General features: G+C 29.1%; 4 protein-coding genes across 4 annotated transcripts; 3 read left to right on the top strand and 1 right to left on the bottom strand.

Annotated features, from left to right (window-relative positions):
* Window positions 1–157: 157 nt before the first annotated feature.
* Window positions 158–6,297, top strand: LOC110631189 (signal recognition particle receptor subunit alpha). The gene is made up of 10 exons (XM_021778926.2): window positions 158–357; window positions 912–1,890; window positions 2,898–2,982; window positions 3,107–3,202; window positions 4,547–4,699; window positions 4,790–4,897; window positions 5,024–5,143; window positions 5,576–5,701; window positions 5,793–5,876; window positions 5,991–6,297. The coding sequence occupies exons 2-10, from the start codon at window positions 932–934 to the stop codon at window positions 6,114–6,116; spliced, it is 1,857 nt and encodes a 618-aa protein (XP_021634618.1). The 5' UTR covers window positions 158–357; window positions 912–931; the 3' UTR covers window positions 6,117–6,297.
* Window positions 6,298–7,031: 734 nt separating this feature from the next.
* On the bottom strand, window positions 7,032–10,017 carry LOC110631188 (cysteine-rich receptor-like protein kinase 41). The gene is made up of 7 exons (XM_021778923.2): window positions 8,880–10,017; window positions 8,640–8,783; window positions 8,399–8,523; window positions 8,100–8,310; window positions 7,785–8,022; window positions 7,547–7,697; window positions 7,032–7,455 (listed from the first exon to the last, which is right to left on the bottom strand). Exons 1-7 carry the CDS (start codon window positions 9,988–9,990, stop codon window positions 7,165–7,167), a joined length of 2,271 nt encoding a protein of 756 aa, XP_021634615.1. The 5' UTR covers window positions 9,991–10,017; the 3' UTR covers window positions 7,032–7,164.
* An 8,422-nt stretch (window positions 10,018–18,439) lies between these two features.
* LOC110631194 (acetylajmalan esterase-like) lies at window positions 18,440–18,967 on the top strand. The gene has a single exon (XM_021778936.1). It carries the CDS (start codon window positions 18,512–18,514, stop codon window positions 18,944–18,946), a length of 435 nt encoding a protein of 144 aa, XP_021634628.1. The 5' UTR covers window positions 18,440–18,511; the 3' UTR covers window positions 18,947–18,967.
* A 343-nt stretch (window positions 18,968–19,310) lies between these two features.
* On the top strand, window positions 19,311–20,274 carry LOC110600524 (GDSL esterase/lipase At5g03980). The gene is made up of 3 exons (XM_021737382.2): window positions 19,311–19,427; window positions 19,521–19,803; window positions 19,897–20,274. Exons 1-3 carry the CDS (start codon window positions 19,311–19,313, stop codon window positions 20,112–20,114), a joined length of 618 nt encoding a protein of 205 aa, XP_021593074.1. The 3' UTR covers window positions 20,115–20,274.

The raw sequence follows: 20,274 nt of genomic DNA, 5'->3' as shown, positions 1-20,274 counted from the left end.
AAAATAAAAATGAATTTATTTGGCTCTCAATAAAAAAAATATAGGATAAAAAAAATTAAAATAAATTTATTTGAGTTTGGATGAAAAGTATCCGAGAGAATGTGAATTAATTGCGGTAAAATTGCTAAGCGCTCAAAGATAGGTCAGCTGTGTCGGAAATTTCCTTCACCGGCCAACGGAAAATACAAATTGGTCAAATATTACGCTTATATAAATAGCAGAACATTCACAAATTCTCATTTTGATTCTCTTCACCTGGTCAAATTTTCCTGTTTTATTTTCTTTCTTATTTTTTCCGCTTTTCTCCTTTTTATTTTTCTTAGGCTTCTCAAACTTCAGGGAAAAAAAGAAAAAGGGGTATTATTCTCTCCTGCATTCGTCTCTAATTCTGGAGTTCTGTGATTCATAGATCTGATTGGGAAAATTTTCATGCTTTATTTTAAAATTCTGGGCTGTGTTTGTATTGGTTCTTTTCCTAGTTTTGATTTGAATATGATTTCATTTTCTTGCTGAATCCATGATCTGTAACTTGGATTGGATTTCAGAGCTTTTAGCGATTTGTGATTTATTATCGCCAAATTATGCTACGCGTATGTTTTGTTTGTATCAAGTTATGAAATTGAAGATATTATCTTCGTTTTTATTTCCCGTAAATTCTGGGTAAAGGAAAATTTGCGCGATGTTGAGTTTAAATTGTATAAAATCACGATTAATGAGATGAGCTTATGAATTATATAATTCTGCAATTAAGTGGTGGTAGTTTTAAATAATAGGACGATTTGATTTGGGGGGTGTATTTTTCCCTTTATTTTGATCGATTGGCTCCTTGTTTGGTTTGCTGATAATTTGGGCATAAACCTTTCTTTGTTATTTGTTTGAAATTTGTATTCTGATGTAAAATTTTACTGCAGGTATTTAGTGAAAATCAAGGATGTTAGAGCAATTGCTTATTTTCACTAGAGGAGGATTAATCCTCTGGACATGCAAGGAGCTTGGAAACGCTCTTAAAGGATCACCAATTGACACCTTGATTCGGTCCTGTCTTTTGGAGGAACGATCTGGTGCAGCATCTTACAACTATGATGCTCCTGGTGCTGCATACACGCTCAAATGGACATTCCATAACGAGCTTGGCCTCGTGTTTGTTGCTGTGTATCAGCGGATCCTCCATCTACTGTATGTGGATGAATTGCTTGCTATGGTCAAGCATGAGTTTTCGGAGATTTATGATCCAAAGCGAATGAACTACAATGATTTTGACGAAACTTTTAGGCAGCTTAGGAAAGAGGCAGAAGCCCGAGCTGAGGAATTGAAGAAATCAAAACAAGTGAGTAAGCCTGTAAATGATGGTAAGAAACAAGGGCAGGTGAAAAAGGGTGGATTTGAAGGAGGAAATAAGAAAAAGGGTGAAGCAAATGATGGTGGCGATGGTGATACTGGAAAAAGCTATAAATTGGAGAATGGACACTCCAATGGTAATCATGTTAATATTGAAGGTTCTAGGACAGGTGTTTCTAACGGTAAAGAAAATGCAAGCTCCAATGTTGGAGCTTTTGATGTAAGCAAGCTTCAGAAGCTTAAAAGTAAAGGTGGAAAGAAAACTAATACTGTTGTTAGTAAGGGTTCCAAGGTGGACGTGGACCCAAAGAAAAAGATAACAAAAAAGAATAGAGTTTGGGATGATTCGCCTCGAGAGTCGAAATTGGACTTTACAGATCCTTTGGAGAACGTGAATGAGAATATAGAGGTTGTGGCAACTGATCATGGTGAAAGCATGATGGACAAGGAAGAAATTATCAGTAGTGACAGTGAGGCTGAAGATGAGGAAGTGGGAAAAGATAGCAAGCCTGATACTAAGAAGAAGGGATGGTTTTCATCTATGTTTCAGAGGTAATTTCTTACATTTCAATTGTAAAAATTATTAGTCATTGCTTTGATTATGAGGTGATTGAGTTTAGGGTAGTGGCATATGAACTATCTCTTGATGAAGTGTCAATATTTTCTATAAAAACCTATCTACAGCATCGGACTATGGTTTTTTGTGTCATTAGTAATGAGTAATATGTTAATCCCTTTGATCATAAAACAGGTTTTTGAGTATTACAAAAAATGTGGCAGTTCTTGAGTTTGGTATCCAAGTGCTTTCTAGTGTTAAGCAGGCTTCCTAAATAGAATTCAGCTACTATCATCAACTTCTATTTTGTTTCTTGATATAGGCTGGCATGTTCACAGTATATCATTGGTTATCTTATTCAGTGCTACAGTTTTCAAAGCATGCAACATACTTTCTGATTGCTGATTAATGTTATTAATATTGATGATGCTGGACTGTTCTGTTTGTGATGACTAAAAGTTTTATTTTGGATTGAAAAGTAATGTGATATTTTGTTGTTCAAAGTTATGGTTTGTCTAGCTGCCTGATATGCCATCAGCTGTGGCCTATGCTTCCAGTGTTGGTTCATCAGGTTTTAGACAGTTAGAATGCATATTGGCTCGTGATTTGTTGTTTAATATGTGTATCAGCATTACAAATATGTATTAGTTGCTAAAGTCTTGTTTGTTGTCTTGTCCTTTGAGTGAATTGAGGTGTGGGCATTTTTGTAAATAGATCTGTGTATTGTGTTATCTGTCCTTTTTTTTGTCTGAAGATCTGTCCTTTACTTCAAAAATTTTTGTTGGATTTGTAATAAAGTACTTTTTCTGTTAATCTAGGCCAAAAAAGGTCATATTATTACCATCTGTTTTAGACTTGCTTCTTTTATAAATGATTTACAACTGAAATTATGCTAGGGAGTAAAGACTTAAAGGAGAAGTGAATGGGAACAGAAACTAGCTAAATTTGATTGATGCAGTTGTTTGAAATATACATTATGTTTCATGTGCTTTCCTTGGCTCAGTATTGCAGGAAAGGCAAATTTGGAGAAGTCAGATCTGGAGCCAGCTCTGAAAGCTCTCAAGGATAGGTTGATGACCAAGAATGTGGTAAGTTTACCTATCCATAGAAACTGTATGATTTGTGTGTATATGTATTTGTTTGTGTAGTTGATCAGTATTTATGGATCTCAAGTTTCATGCTCATGGAGTTCTGTTCCTATGGAAAACACAGGCTGAAGAGATAGCTGAGAAGCTTTGTGAATCAGTTGCAGCAAGTCTTGAAGGTAAAAAGCTGGCATCTTTCACCAGGATATCTTCGACAGTGCAGGTTGGTTGCATCTGAAAATTGAGTTTCTTCTTTTTGCTTCTTACTAACTGATGCGGAACCCAGGACCAACATGTGATAAAAAACCCTGTCACACAACTTGACAAAGAACAAGATAAAGATATCTTCCAGAAGGTTGCTCTACTACACTCCTAACCAACTAATGTGATTAGAAACATAGATAATCAAGCAAAGGTTGCTCTACTACACCCCTAACCAACCAATGTGATTAGAAACATAGATAATCAAGTGATTTCAGTTTCGAGAACGCCACAAGAAATTCTTGATAAGTTAACTAAGTATGGAGGAGATCCATATCAGAATGCCACAAGGTTAAACTTTGATAAGTTGCTAAATAATGAAGAAAAACAAATATTGTTCATAAAATCATCTTTATTCATTGCCTTCCTCGTGGCTGCCACCTTAAGGGTGTTTTTATAGCCTTCAAACCCTAATTTTACTGTAGGAAGGTATAATTACAATATAAGAAGGGTATCTAGTCAAATAGTCAAAACTGTATTACATTAAAGATCATTTTCTTAAATTATCTTGGAGAAATCTCCTTCCTAAATGGGCTGCACGAATTTGGCTTCTAATATAGGCCAAATTAATTTAAAACAAATCTCACTAAATACTAAAATACCAAAATAATAAAACTGGCCTAAATGCAATTTGGCCATACATGTATTATGCGATCTGAAAGTGCGTTGTGCGTCCACATGTGTTGAAGAGAGTGTGACTTGTTTCCTTATTCTCCCATGCTTTCCAAATATAGTTCTCATCTCGTAAGCCTTGAATTAAGCGATCGTAACTTGATTTGTCATGATTTGGAGTTCCTATTTTAAATCTTTGAAGTATTGTATTATTTCTTTACTTGTATCATTCTCTCATTCTTCGAAAAGATTCGTCCTCGAATCTTCAACCATAATGACAAGAAAAGAATCAACAGACATGGGATCTTCTTTGAATTCAGTATGACATTTTGCGAATAAAACACTAAATTTTGACATCTCTATTTTCTTTTTCTTTTTCTTTTTTTTTTAAATCAAACAATTGAAACGATTTTTTTTCACTCTTTTTTTGAAGCTGGAATCGCTTGATTATCTATGTTTTTAATCACATTGGTTGGTTAGGGGTGTGGTAGAGCAACCTTCGCTTGATTATCTATGTTTCCAATCACATTGGTTGGTTAGGGGTGTAGTAGAGCAACCTTCTGAAAGATATCTTTATCTTGTTCTTTGTCAAGTTGTATGACAGGGTTTTTGATCACATGTCGATCCTGGGTTCCGCATCACTAATTTGACACGGCAGTAAGTGTATAATCATGATATGGAATTATGGCTACAGGCTGCAATGGAAGAAGCTCTTGTTCGTATTTTGACTCCTAGGCGCTCTATTGACATATTGAGGGATGTACATGCTGCCAAGGAACAGAGGAAACCTTATGTTGTTGTTTTTGTTGGTGTCAATGGGGTTGGGAAGTCCACCAATCTAGCTAAGGTTCAACCCATACTACTCTCTGCATATGACAATTTTTATCATTTTGGAATCCTGTTTGCCAATTACACAGGTTATTTCTACACATTGCAGGTAGCATACTGGCTTCTGCAGCATAATATCAGTGTTATGATGGCTGCTTGTGATACATTCCGCTCAGGAGCTGTTGAGCAGCTGCGTACTCATGCACGAAGACTTCAGGTACAACATTGATACCTTAATTAATGTCAGCAATTTATGTGGGCTCTTAATGGCGTTGTATTGTTTACTTGATTAATTGTGCTGGATGGAAACTATAGATTAAATGCTGACCATTTTTTTTTGTAGATCCCTATATTTGAAAAGGGCTATGAGAAGGATCCTGCCATTGTAGCAAAGGAAGCAATTCAAGAGGCGACACGCAATGGTTCTGATGTGGTTCTTGTTGATACTGCTGGTCGGATGCAGGTAAATTTGTCTGATTTCTCACAACTGAGGTTGACTAGTTTTGACCTGTGTATATATACGAGGGTGATGTTTGTTTGCTGGCAAAGAAAATTTCTGTGGATTTCTTTTCAAAAAGCAGTCAAGCTACTCTCAAAATACAGATTAGGGGTCATGATTAGACAACTTGAACAGAATCAATAGCACTTTTTTTTTTCATATATATCCTAATCATCTTGGACTACAGACAATGGATCCTCATGGCAATCCTAACTGGATTGTGATTATGACTTGGTTAAGTTGAGTATTTGGCCATGAACAAGACTCATGCATTGCTGCTGCATTTTGTCAATGTGATAGTGGTTGAGTATTAGGCAATGGATAAAAACTCATACGCATTGATATGCTTTCTTCATTTCGTCAAGGTGATGATGATGCACTTGCAATGTATTTCAGGATAATGAACCGTTAATGAGAGCTCTCTCAAAGCTTATTTATCTCAACAATCCTGATTTGGTCTTGTTTGTTGGAGAGGCATTGGTTGGAAATGATGCAGTTGATCAACTATCAAAATTCAATCAGGTTTAATTTTTTAAGTTCAAACATTTCATTGTCTCATGTCCTTTTCTGCATACTGAATTTATCAAGTGACATTTGTTTGTTTTCTTTGCAGAAATTGGCTGACCTCTCTACTTCACCCAGTCCAAGACTAATAGATGGTATTCTACTTACGAAGTTTGATACAATTGATGATAAGGTAGAAGATCCCATTAGCCACAAGCAATTCTTCCCCACCTCTCTCCTCTGCTGTTTCAAGTGTTTTATGTTTGTTGACCAATCTGATACATGATTTGTTTTCATGAACTGATAGGTTGGAGCAGCATTGTCAATGGTTTACATCTCTGGTGCACCGGTTATGTTCGTTGGCTGTGGACAATCTTATACAGATCTCAAAAAGCTGAATGTGAAATCTATTGTCAAGACACTACTCAAATGAGTGGTGTCTCTTCTTTAATCCATGTTTGTTGGGTGAAAATACTGTTCTTTCCTTGGCATGCTCTTATTCCTAGTTGAAACTCTCTCAAAATTCTCCGTCTGTCCTGTTCTTTTCCTGTGTTCTTGGAGGTGAACAAGTCCCTTGTTGATGTTATGGTAATTTTTAAGTAATTTTCTTGTAATGTTGTTCCAGCTGTTTTTTTTATCCATTATCGGTAGTGATATTGCTGAGTCCATTATTGATGAGCTTTGCTTAAGTGAGTTTGAATTCCAGTTCATCAAAGTCTAATCAATAAGTTAGGTTCATTTAAATCCCATATTTTCAATATCCAAATTTCTCCTTTTTACATTTCCAAATTTGATCTCAAATTTCATCCCAGTATTATGACACCAATGACTAGCTCATTGTGGGACATTTCTTACGGTAGAATCTAATGTTCCAGTGCTTTGTCGAGTAAAGCACTGTAAAAAAAATATATGATTATTAATTTTCTTCTAATCAATATATCTCCATCGAAAAAAATTTGAATAACAACAATTTAAAATTCTATTGTGCGATATTAGCAAGTTATACCCGTTGCTTTGGCTCTGGAAGCTAAGCTAATCTTGGAACATTGCAGTTGACAGTTGATGATTTCAATGCCTTAGTTTTTGGAAATTGATTCACGTCCCCTCCTTTAGGGTTGCTCGCAAAGACGAGAGATTGCATTACTTGGGTCTTCTTGTGGAGGACGTCCAGAACCTGAGCTCTCGCCTGCATGTCCCCAGAGAACCAAATGCTGCAGTTCATGAGATGGCTCTCTCTGCTATTTGAATGACATGTCTATCTCTAACAATACCATTCCAGCAAAATTAATGATTTGATAACACTATTCTCTTAATCAAAGGGGAAATGAAACACAGACAATTAATAATAAAAAAAAAAAAACAGAAAAAATCAATCAATAATTTCCTTAGAAAATACAGGAGTCCAAAAAATAAGTCATTTGTGTAACTTCTGGGTAAGTAGATACATTGCTGATCTGATAATAGGCACCTACAAAGCAAAGTCATCGAGGCAACATCTGAGAAATAGATACAGAATTCATAGAGCATAAGCTATTGTCTCCGTCTTCACCACTTTTGACAGAAAATGCAGGTCTTTTAGGACAAGAAATAGCTGCATTTTCATTATTTAGCATGGAATAAACTTCCAAGATTGATGGTCTATCTGCTGGCCTTTCTTGCACACACAGAAGGGCTATTTGCAGACATCTCAATAGTTTACAGGGAGAAAGTGAATCGTCTAACGTTTCGTCCATAAACTCCATGCCATTTTCCATCTTCCACAATTCATAAGCCTGTGAATCAGTAATACAAAGCCAGTATTCTTAGTGTTAGTGACTAGAAGCATGCAACATGATGTTGAGCTAGTAAAAGTTCATGACTTACATATTCCAAAAGGTTAAGGTTTTCGGCCCAACCGTAAAAACATGTATTCTTCTTGCCACTTATGATCTGCAGAAGCAGAACTCCGAAGCTGTAAACGTCGTACTTCATCGAGTATATGCCACGTCTCACATATTCGGGAGGCACATAGCCACTGCATATCATATGAGTCTATTAATGATCTATGCTAATTTTAGTTGAAAAGCAATAGATATTTGATCTGCAGAGGCAATTAGCTTACTATGTCCCAACAATCTGGCCTGTATTGGCTTCATTGCTCTCCTTCTGCATAATTCTTGCCATGCCAAAATCAGAAATTTTCGGCTTCATCTTACTATCTAACAATATATTGCTAGCTTTAATATCTCTGTGAATTATTGTCAAATTAGAGTATTCTTGGAGATACAGAAGCCCTTGAGCAATCCCTTCAATGATATTCACTCGTTGTCCCCAATTCAATTTCAATGTTCTATTGGGGTCTACAAACATGCATACCTCAAGTCACTCAAGAGATGAAATGAATAAGTAAAGCTGTAATGTAAACGTATGCACATACCGAACAAGTAGAAATCGAGGCTTTTGTTGGGCATGTACTCATAGATCAACATTTTCTCTCCCTTTTCGATGCAAAATCCCAAAAGCTTCACCAGATTAACATGCTGCAACTTTGCTGTAAGTTTAACCTCATTTTTGAACTCTTTGATCCCTTGATGTGAAGTTTTCGAAAGTCTCTTCACTGCTATTTCTTCTCCCCTTGTAAGCTTACCCTGTTAAAGATTAGAACCAACAGTCATATAGCATTCCTCATATTTTCTTCTGAACTATGAATGTGTGATAAATTTATTGAAAAGTTACCTTGTAAACAGGTCCATATCCACCCTCTCCGAGCTTATTTTCGCTTGAAAAGTTTCTTGTAGCTGATTTGATTTCAGATAAAGTAAATACTTGCAGATTAGGAGCATCCTGTTCTGCATCATTTCCTGAACCAAATATATAAGATGGAGAAAAGGAACACAAAATTTGTTAAAAAATCCATATTTCAATAAAGAGATGCTCAAATTTCAGTATTTAAATGGGCTAAAAAGGTTTGTTTTACCTTTGGATTTGAGCATTTTCTTCCTTGTATAGTATGACACAGAACCAAGAAGAAGCAGCAGGATTACAATTGAAACTGGGATACAAACTATAATCCACAATGGTAATGGCTTCTTCTTTTCATGATCATTACCAACTTCATAAGCTGTCAATTTTTTCCAATAATTAGGAACACATTCATAAAGAAACAAGATAAAAAAATATCATATGAAATATAAACATCTGTTAAGAAATTTCCCACCAGCCCGAGAAAGCTGCCAGTTATCATCATTATCGAGTTGAAAGCAACTGTAACCGAGCAGTCCCTTCGTCTTTGCATATGAAATTTTAGCCCTAATGGCCTCAACATCATCAAAATTGATCCAGACAGGCCACATGGTGAAGTAATTCACTACATATGTAGCATTGTAGATTGAATTGGCTCCATACCCATAATTGGAGATGAATGATTTAATCGCTTTATAACCTATTGAACCATCAGTTGATTGAGCCGGCCCAGAAGCTGGTTCACCAATATTAGGATCTCCATTTTTGTTCACCAGCTTCCATGCATAGCCATGATAAGGCAAACCCAAAACCAGCTTGCTTGCTGGAAACCCTCTTTTTAGCCATTCTTTTAAACCAGAATCAGTATTAGCATGGCCTGAAGGATCAAACAAAGCAGCATGGTTACCTGTAACATTCTCCTTTAAGGGGACATGATAATCGAAAGCTATAATATTTGCCCAATCTAAGTTTCTCTGCATAGATTCAACTGGAAAACTCGTGGGCACGCGATGAACTGCCATTGTCAAGAGTAATCTCGGCTTACTAGAGTTTCTTGACTCAGAATTTATAGCAGCCAGCCACTCGTCTAATAAAACTCCAATATTTTTCATGTCAAAGCTCGTGTTAGGCCAGAGCCAACAAAGCTCTAGCCCAACAAAGCCATAAAGCCTGGCTGTCTCTATTGAGGACCCAATAAAGGATTCTCTGTAAGAAGGCTGACTGGCCATTAAAGAAAAGATCGAGTAGTTTCCATAAGCAAGGCCGATAGATAGAACTGTGATCACTGATGGGTTCTTGCTTTTAAGGGTAGTTGTGAAGGTAGAGACGCTTGATTCATTAGAGAAGGGGAAGGAGAGGTGATAAGTGGAGCTGTTGATACCAGCAAAAGCATAAAAAAGGTGGGTGAAAAGAGCAGAATTTACAGAGGATACAGGGAGATTTGAACTTGAATCGTAGTAGGCAGCTTTGATCCAGGCTTGTGCTTCAGATATGAAGAGATTGAGAGTGATGAGGAAGATTAAGGGGGCAAAAATTTTGGCGGTCATGAAAGTGGAAAGATGGCAATGCTTTGGCTTGCTTGACATATTGAAACTCGGTATGTTGTGTTCATAATTTATGAGCAAACCTTTATTATTAATATTTTTTTTTTTTTTAAATTTAATGATCCCCTTTGCCGTTTACATTTATGGTCCTAAATTTCGCAAATTCTATCTTCCTGTGTTTTTTTCTTTTTGACTTCGATTGACAAATATGGTTGAAAATGAAATTGCAACGTCATCACGATCGTCTGTTCCGTAGGGATCACGACCGATCGGAATTTTTTTTTTTAGAAAATTTACTTTTTTTACAGTATAATTAATGAATTACATCTCATGAAAAAAAATTTTCTTTTTTATTATCCTCGGTTCCTAAACATTTTTCACTAAAATTTAAATTAGTTTAATTTATTTTTTTTATCTAATAAAATTTTGGATTTGTATTTAAAGTTTAATATGTTTTGATATAATAATATATTGTTTTTTATAATAATAAATTATTTTTAATAATAAAATATTATTTCTTATAATTTCAAATATTAAAAACTATTTATTATTTCTATTATTGTATTTTAAAATATTTATTTTAATTAAAATAGTAAACAATTTATATTTATATTAAAAATTAACATTCATCAAATGATATTTAAATTTAAAGAAAAATATAAAAAATATTCATATAATTTCAATATTATTATAATTTATAGTTTAATTTATTTAAAAGTAATATTTCGCGATAACACATTATTAATAAATAATAATAATTTTTATATTACTAATTTCAAAATAAAAATATAAAAAAATACTATATAATTTATTTATTTTTAATTTAAATATATTATTTAATTTATTTTAAATTAATATCTCCTGATTTAATTTTTATATTTATATTTTTAACGGTTTTTAAAATTTTTTATTATTTACTAATGATATCACGAATATTATTTTAATTCAATTCGAATATTATTTTAATACAAATTGAATTAAAGAGCTTGGAATAAAATATTTTACGATTTATAATTTAATTTATTTAAAAATAATATTTTGCGATAACATATTATTAATAAATAGTGATAATTTTTATATTATTAATTTCAAAAGAAAATTATAAAAAAATACTATATAATTTCACTCATTTTTAATTTAAATATATAATTTAATTTATTTAAAATTAATATGTTCTGATTTGATTTTTATATTTATATTTTTAACAATTTTTAAAATTTTTATTATTTATTAACAATGTGATTCCACAAATATTATTTTGATATAAATTAAATTATAGTGATATATTTATAAAATTATAATTTTTTTTACTTTCTCTAAGATTTATGGCTTTCTGAGATGTATAAAATATATTTTATAATAATATTCATCGGTTTATATATATATATATACTATGTATTTAATATACAGGATTTGAATAATTCAAGTAAATTATTAATTAAAATTTTAAAAATTAAACAGATTTTAACATTGTCAACTACTAATGGTCAGATTTGTGATACGTCGGAATAGTTAAAAATAAATTTTAATCATTTTGAAAGGAGTTTTAGTATTAAATTAATCTAATACTAATTCGGTTTAGGTTTGGATATACGATTTCCTATGTATTTTATACTTGCCATTAGTATGAATAAGAGAATATTATTATTTTAGGAAAAATATAAAAAGTATTTTATGATTTTATTAATTTTTTATTTTAAAATTTATAATTTAATTTCTATTAAAATAATATCTGTATTATTAATAAATAATATAAATTTTTAGCGATATTTTTTATGATTTTTAAAATTAAATTCAACAAATTAGATCAATTTTAAAAATGATTGAGAGTATTTAGTGGTTATTTTAATTATAAATTTTTAAAAGAATTAAGATTATTTTTAATTATCAATTCATCTAAAAAAGTTTTATTTTTTACTTTAAAAATGTATTATTTTTAACCTTGTTATTTTAATAAATATTTAACATCCATTAATTAAATTTCAACTTTTTATTTTAATTTTCACTTTAAAATATAAATTTATTATTTTACTTTAAAATATAAATTTTAAATAATAAAAATATAAATTTAAAATTAATTGATACTTATAAGTTAAATTTAAATTAATTTAAATAATAAAAATTTACAAATATAAACATAAATTTTAACAATCTCACTATTCCAGCTTCTTAATTTTGTATTTATTATTTTTTTTTATAGTCATATACTAATTTCAGACATTAATAATTTTTATACTATTTAATCATTTTTATTTTTATTTTTATTTTTAATAAATTGGATTTAAACTTTTTTATACGAATAAATTATAAAATACATTAAAGGATAGTATATCATTAAAAAAATTGCTCTATTATTTTCATCAGAAAAAAGTATTATAAATATTTAAATTTACATTTTTGAGCTACTAAAAAGAATAACAAAATTTTAATTTTAATTCATAATTTTTAATTGAATTAGACAGATTTTTATATAATTGTATTCATTAATAGAATTCAATTTTAATTAAATAGATAAATTTTTAATTGTATTAGACAAATTTTTTTCAACATGTATAAGATCGTACAAAAATTATCTAGATTTTATCATTCTACAAATAATTATTAAATGTGAATAATTTTTTTTTGGAAATTTATTTTCAAAAACACACATTTAAAAAAAATTTAAAATAAGCCTCATTTAAATGTAGGAGAAAACAATATTCCGTTTAATTTGAAAAAATCGATCAAACTGAATTAATTTAAAATTTTAATTTGATTTTTTATTTGATTCAATTTTTTATTCATTTCAGTTCGATTTTTATTTTTAAAATTTTCAATTATTTCAATTCGGTTTGATTTTAATAAAAAATTAAAAAAATCGAATCGAATAATAATATATTATTTTTAATAATATAGAGAAATTAGATTATATTAAAATTAAAATATTCTAATTAAATTTTAAAATAAAAATAAAGTATAAAAAATAAAAAATTTATTAAAAATTTAAATTAATTAAATCGGATCAAATCAGACCAATTTGATTTAATTTCTGATTAAAATCAATTTAATTTATTTTTATAAATATTAAAATTTTAATTTTTAATTTATTTAATTTAATTAATTTTAAAACAAATCAACCAAAATACTTTTACCACTATCTAAACGTAATGCTTACCATTGCAAATTACGTTACTTAGTCAAGCTTTTGGTCAAAGATTACGAGTCAAGTAAGTTGCAATTGAGCCAGCCATGACTTATCGTCACAATTAAGCGCGTTATGTATAAAATAAATTTTTATAAAAATAGAAAATTGATCATAAATTAAGATATTTTTAAATATAAATAAATAAATTTTTTTTATAAAAAATACATAAAATTCATTATAATATTTTTTAAATTCATAATAAACTGAATTTTTTAAAAAAATTTCTCATAAAAATTATTTTTAATTTATCTTTTATTAAGAATTTTTTTCCAAAAACATCCTTGTTTACACGTAACGCTTACGAGTGGCAAATAACAGTATAACACATTTTGCGAAACATGCAATTTGGCTTTTATGGAGGTTTTATTTATTAATATGCTAAATTATTTATGCTTAGCCTGATTTAATCTAATGGCTAAAAATATTTTGTTCATCTGAAAGATTTAAGTTGAAATTTTCAAATCTCAAATCTCTAAAATAAAATATGGGATCATTATTTTTTAAATTAAATGTTTGAATACTGGAAATAAAGGTAGGATTCAAGTCTGAACTAGAAATAAAGCTATGCTGCCTTTTCCAAGCTAATTGTTGTGTTTGAATACTATTGCTGTACTTGATATGTATGTGAAACCAAAAATCCAAAGGACCCACGTGGAAATATGGATCGTTAAATGTTGTGAAAAATTTTGACAAATGAAACCTCGTGGATGATTCCATTCTTTTGACGTTCAATGCTCGTCACTCTTATTTGGTTATCTTTGCTACAAGTGCCTGTTTGAGAATTGTGATGATGCCCCAATTTCCAAACCAACCACCGCAACCACACAATCATAATAAGGAATAGAGATCGTCGACCACCATATACATAGGTTTGAATTTGCAGGTCAAGCCAATGCTAAGGCTTTTCAATAAGGATTCCAAGCAAATAATGTTGAAAATGTTAGATAACCGACTGGAGCGTCATATATATTTACGAAAGATCTAATCAATTTTAAAAATTAATTTAAAAAAATTTAAAATTAGTAAAATTTAATAGAATTTATACATATTTAAATTGATCTTTAATTATTATTAAATTTTTTATATGTATCTAAATGTATAAGTCAATTTATACTCTCAATCGATTATAAATTAAAATATCATATTGATATATGAATTTTATTATATTTTAAATAATTTTTTTTAATTTGGTCGCAAGTTTTTCTATGTAGTTTTTTACTCGATACTCTCATATTTTCCTCCTCCTTAAATCTAACTTCTTCCTTCCCCTTTTCATAGAAGACAATATGCATCAATTGACTATCGATGAAGAAAAAGATGTTGCTGTCTCTATTAAGAGTTATAGAGATATTCCGATCATCACTTATGATTTTTATATGGTGGAGATATTTCTTATTATTGAAATTGATTCATGAATTTATTCTTGATTTCTCAATTCTAACTATACCACAGAGTCTTGAATTTCTAATTATCATATGAATTTTTATTGGCCATTTCATAGAATTTTTTTTCGAAAACTTTGATTTTTAAGTAACCAACCTGCCCTCTCCAATATAGAAATGAAAAATAATTGCTGTATTATTAAAAACATTGGTTTGTTCTTAAAGGTTTTAGGTTATAACTTGGGCTAAATCACTAATAATACCAATTGTTTTAATATTTTTAAATATGATATTTTTTTAATTTTGGCTAGTTTTTAAATACACAACGATTTTTTTTTTATAAATATAGATATAAATATAATATGAACATAATCTAAAATATCAAACTATAAAAATTTATATACATTTAATATTGTAATTAATTTTTACTTTCAAACTCTCAAGTCCGCATTCATAGACTTAATCTGATGGTAAATATATCTGAATAAATCTTTTAACTTGGTGGTAACTATATCTGAATAAATATAACAGGTCTTAGATTCTACTCTTCCAATCCTCAATTCCCATTTCAAAAAGATATCTCTCCATTTTCTATAAAAATACAACCTTCATATATTCCTTCTATATAAAATTCACTATTATAATCTCTTCACATATTATATTTTATTTTATTTTATTTTTTTTCATTTTAACTTGTGTTTTAAAGTTTTTTTTTATTGTTCTTTTTATATTTATTATAAAATGCATAATTGTACAACTTTTCTCGACCAACTCAATCCCTTAAATAGATAGAAATTGAATAAGAGTTATTTAAATATTAAAATTTTCTAATTTAAATAATTCTCCTCCACCGCCACTACAACTATTGCCAATTAAAGTATAGTAAACTTTATTTTTTAAAAAATATATATTTTTGAATAAAATTTATTATTAGATATTAATAATATATGATACTAAAATTTATAATTTTCTTTGATATAATTAAATTTATTGATACATAATTTTATACCAGATTAATATTTAAAATTTTTAAATTTATTACTCTAGAATTAAAAATCATGCATATTAATTATATTTCTAATTCTTCTCTACATTTATCTTCTTTTTTGTTTTATAATAATAACTTTCATATTTAATTAATAGCTTTTTCTTATACTATTTTGAATCTCAAAATATAAAATAAAATATTATAATATATTCTCCGTCAATCAATAATTTTAATTTAAGAATTTCAATATAAAGAAAAAAATATTTTACTGATAAGTTTATAAAAAAATATATTATTTTATAAAATAATTTTATATTATTTTATAATAATAATATAAAATATTTTAATAGTTGTGTTGGCAAACTATTAATTATTATAATAATTTAAATTGGGTTTATTATTGAGTATGGTACAAATACTTGTTAACCTTAATAAGATAAGATTTTAACTAAAAACCTTTTTTAAAATATTCAAAAAGTGATTTAAAAATCATTAAATATTTAAAAGATAAATCAAAAGAACAAAAAAAAAAAGCTCTAGACGTGCTGATTCTACTTCTCAAATATTCTTCATTTACTGGCTTACGATGTTTATGGTATAAAGATATCTAAAATGCTGCCAAAAAGTCTCCCAACTTTGAAAATTGAAGTATTCACGCCTCTTGAATCTCTTCCGCTGATGTCCTGAAGATTGTCTTACAAATTCAGATTTCACTTGAAAACACAGGTTGAGATGAATTTATATTCCTGAAATATAAACACTTACATAACACGAGTCTGTCTCGTATTGTATTCTACAATTTTTTTCATATAAATATAAAAAATACAAACTACGTCAGAAAAATACTAAATAAAAATAAAAAACACTCTTCATTGTAAAATTGCGATATTTTATCTTTTTTAATTTCCTCCTGTAAACATGGAATAAATATCAAGAATACAAGATAAACCATCATTACACAGAAATTGACCTGTGTTATTCTCTGTCAGATTTTACTTCTCTTTTTATTCAAAAACATGAGATAGGCCTTTAAAACATATAAGATTTGTTATAAGAAATACAAGTCCTCCTGTGTTTCATTTGTTTCTCGCCCAAAAGTTGCTCTGAATTTATCTGATTCCCCTTTTAAAATGTCTCAAGCCTATGCATAAAAATAGAGAAAATATAAAATAAAAACGCACTACTAACCATTTTCAAAATTTAACATAAAACATCTAATAAATATGAGAAAAATAATTAAATTAAGTTAATGTGGTTACATAAATATGTAAAAAATAATTAAATTAGTTTAATGTGATTACATAAATATAAGGGTGATCATTTCGGTTATTTCAATTCAAAATCGAATCGAATTGAATAAATTAAAAATTAAAATTTTAGTATTTATACAAATCGAACCAAATCAATTTTGATTAAAAATTGAATCGAATTAAATCGGTCTGATTCAATTCGATTCGATTCGGTATGTGCAATTTAAATTTTTAATAAATTTTTTACTTTTTACTCTTTATTTTTAATATTTTAAAATTTAATTAGAATATTTTAATTTTAATATAATCTAATTTCTCTATATTATTAAAAATAATATATTATTATTAATAATTCATTCAATTTAATTTTTTTAATTTTTTCTCATTAAAACTGAATCAAATCGAAATAATAAAAAATTTTAAAATTAAAAATCGAACTGAAATGTATAAAAAATCAAATCAAAATTTTAAATTAATTTAATTTAATCAATTTTTCAATTTAAATCAAATACTCTTCTCTGCATAAATATATGAATATTTACTCTAAATTGTCACATATGAGAAAGATTTCCCTTCATTTCTCATCAGCAAAACACAAAATATAATCGAAAATCTCTAAAATATTACTAAAAAGTGTACTATATTATTAAAATTATAAATATATAATAAATAATAAATATAAAAAATCATTTTATATTTTTTAATATAACTAATGAAAGCTATAAAACATAAGAAGTATGAGAGAAATTCTTTATTTTTTGAGTTATAGTATAATTTGAATAACATATCTATATAATATATTATAAATAAATTTATATTATATAAAATATCACATATAAATAATATATATTAAAATATTTTATTATTTATATTTAATATTATAAATTATGCGTATATTTTTTATATTTAAAAAATTTTATTTTCTATTAATAATATTCTAAATAAAATGAAACATTTTATATTTTAAATTGTAAAGTTTTATTTTTATCATATTTTAAATTTTTATTAATTATTATATAAAAGTGAAAATAGGGAGTAAATAATGGAATTAATAAAAAATAATATTGTTATAAAATATATTTAAAGATTATTTTATTAGTTAAATAAAATTTTAAAATTATATTGTAATTTATTATTTATTTTTTAAATTTAATTTAACAATTTTTATTATAATTGTGGCAAATTAAAAAAAATTTTGACTTTGTAAAATTTAAAATATTAAATATAAATATAAATTATGATAGACATTTAGATTTTGTTTCAATAATCTTTCCGATTAACATTCATTATTTAATATTATTTTTTCATATATGAATTCTATATTAAATTTATATTGCCAAGAAAACTTAGCATAAAATTCTCCGACTAAGGTTTTATTTATTTTTTAATAAAATATTTTTTATATTTTTTTATTCAAAACAACCAGTGGAATTAGTTAATAAAAAATAATTTTTATGATTAAAAGAAAAATTAAATTATTTTAAAGAAAATAATTTATTTTATTTTTTAAAATTAAAATCCTCCTTTGGCTAGGTGACTCAATTCCATCAAATCTTTTGTTTGGGCATAAGAACAACGCTACTTAAGCAAAACACGGGCTTGTGACGAGAGTGATTAAGAGCACTGGTTCGAAGTTGGAAACACGGTCTTGCCTGTAAAAAATACAATACAAATATCAGGACCAAATTGGACTTCATATGCAAATGGGATGAAAAGAACAAGTACCAAGTTCTATTTGGTTTGGGATTTCTAAATCTACATGGACTGTAATTTCTTATGGCTATATATAGAGCATGCTGCAACCAGTTGCTTTCGTTCAAATTTGCCAAAGCCTACATTTACACTGTATCCTCTCTACCAGACCACAATCATGGATTCCTGCAAACTTCTTTTTCCTTTTCTTCTCTGCTCTCTCTTCTTTTTTGTTCTTCCTCTTGCATCTCATGCTCATCTTCTCAAGGCTTGTCAGTTTGAGGCGATTTATAACCTTGGAGATTCAATATCTGACACCGGCAACTTGATCCGCGAGGACCCTGCTTCTGTTTTTGGTAGGCTTCCCTATGGCCAAAACTTTTGCTTCAGTGCAACTGGTAGATGCTCCAATGGTTTGCTCATGATTGATTTCATTGGTAAGCAACTAATTTGGTTTCATGCTCTTGTGTTTTTGTATCTGTCTGTGTTTAAAGCAAATTAAATTGTGCTTGTTTGTATTTTCACAGCAAAATCAGCTGGTGTTCCCCTTCTCAATGCATATTTGAATGAATGTTCTACCAAGACACATGGAGTCAACTTTGCAGTTGCTGGCTCTACTGCTTTGCCTGTGCAATTTCTTGCAGAAAACAGAATCATTGCCCCTGTTACCAACAGCTCTCTTTCCGTACAACTCAACTGGATGACTGCCCATTTCAATTCAACTTGCCACAACTCCAAAGGTTACTATATATTTCTTTAGCTTTTCATAATGTTATAAATTTAACATGTTGTAACTGTTCTTATTTAATGTTTCATCCTTATTATAATTGACAGATTGCATTGAAAAATATAAAAAATCTCTGTTCATGGTTGGGGAAATTGGAGGCAATGATTATAACTATGCATTATTACAAGGCAAGACTATTGATGAGTTGAAACCTATGATACCGGATGTTGTTAATGCCATCAAAGATGCTGTCGCAGTTGGTTGATTTACTAAAAAAAAAAAAATACTAATTAATTTCTATCTATGATCCTGCTTTTTTTAACTTAATTTTGGTATGTTGTCTTTGTAGAGAGTTATTGGATTTGGTGCGACTCGAGTTGTAGTTCCTGGAAATTTTCCAATTGGATGCATGCCCATATATCTCACAGGATTTCACACCAATGATACCAATGATTCTAATGCATATGATGAACTTCACTGCCTGAAAGGACTCAACAACTTTGCAATATATCACAATGAACTACTCCAACAAGGAATTATAGCATTGCAGGAAGAGCATCCGCACGGGACTATAGTGTATGGCGATTACTACAATGCTTACAAGTGGGTTCTGCAAAAGGCTGCACTGCTAGGTAATTGTTTAAATGCTGTCAATTCTGGGAGCTATACATAGACTGTACATAATTGAAACTAACATCCCTTACTTGTTTGCTTTAACGAAACAGGATTTGACCCCAATTCAGTACAAAAGGCCTGCTGTGGCTGTGGAGGAGATTATGACTTTAGCCTTGAAAGATTTTGTGGAGCTCCTGATGTTCCTGTTTGTGCTAAACCTGAAGAACGTATGAGTTGGGACGGTATACATTCCACTCAAAAGGCTTATTTCTTTATGGCACGATGGCTCATTCGGGACATCTTCCAAAAGCTTCGATGCATTGCTTGATTTTTCCTCCATTAATTTAATTTTTCATACTAGTCATGATTAGCTAGTAGATTAAGTTGTTGAGGTCTAGTCGTCAGTTCATTTAAAGTTTACTTATTATGCATGGGCTGTTAGAATGGAAGCCTATCTTGATGCTATTGACGTGTGAGAGGCTGTAGAC

The sequence above is a fragment of the Manihot esculenta genome, chromosome 14 (genome assembly GCF_001659605.2).
Source record: "Manihot esculenta cultivar AM560-2 chromosome 14, M.esculenta_v8, whole genome shotgun sequence".
In the NCBI taxonomy this organism is placed as follows: domain Eukaryota; kingdom Viridiplantae; phylum Streptophyta; class Magnoliopsida; order Malpighiales; family Euphorbiaceae; genus Manihot; species Manihot esculenta.
This window is presented reverse-complemented; position numbering and strand designations above follow the sequence as displayed.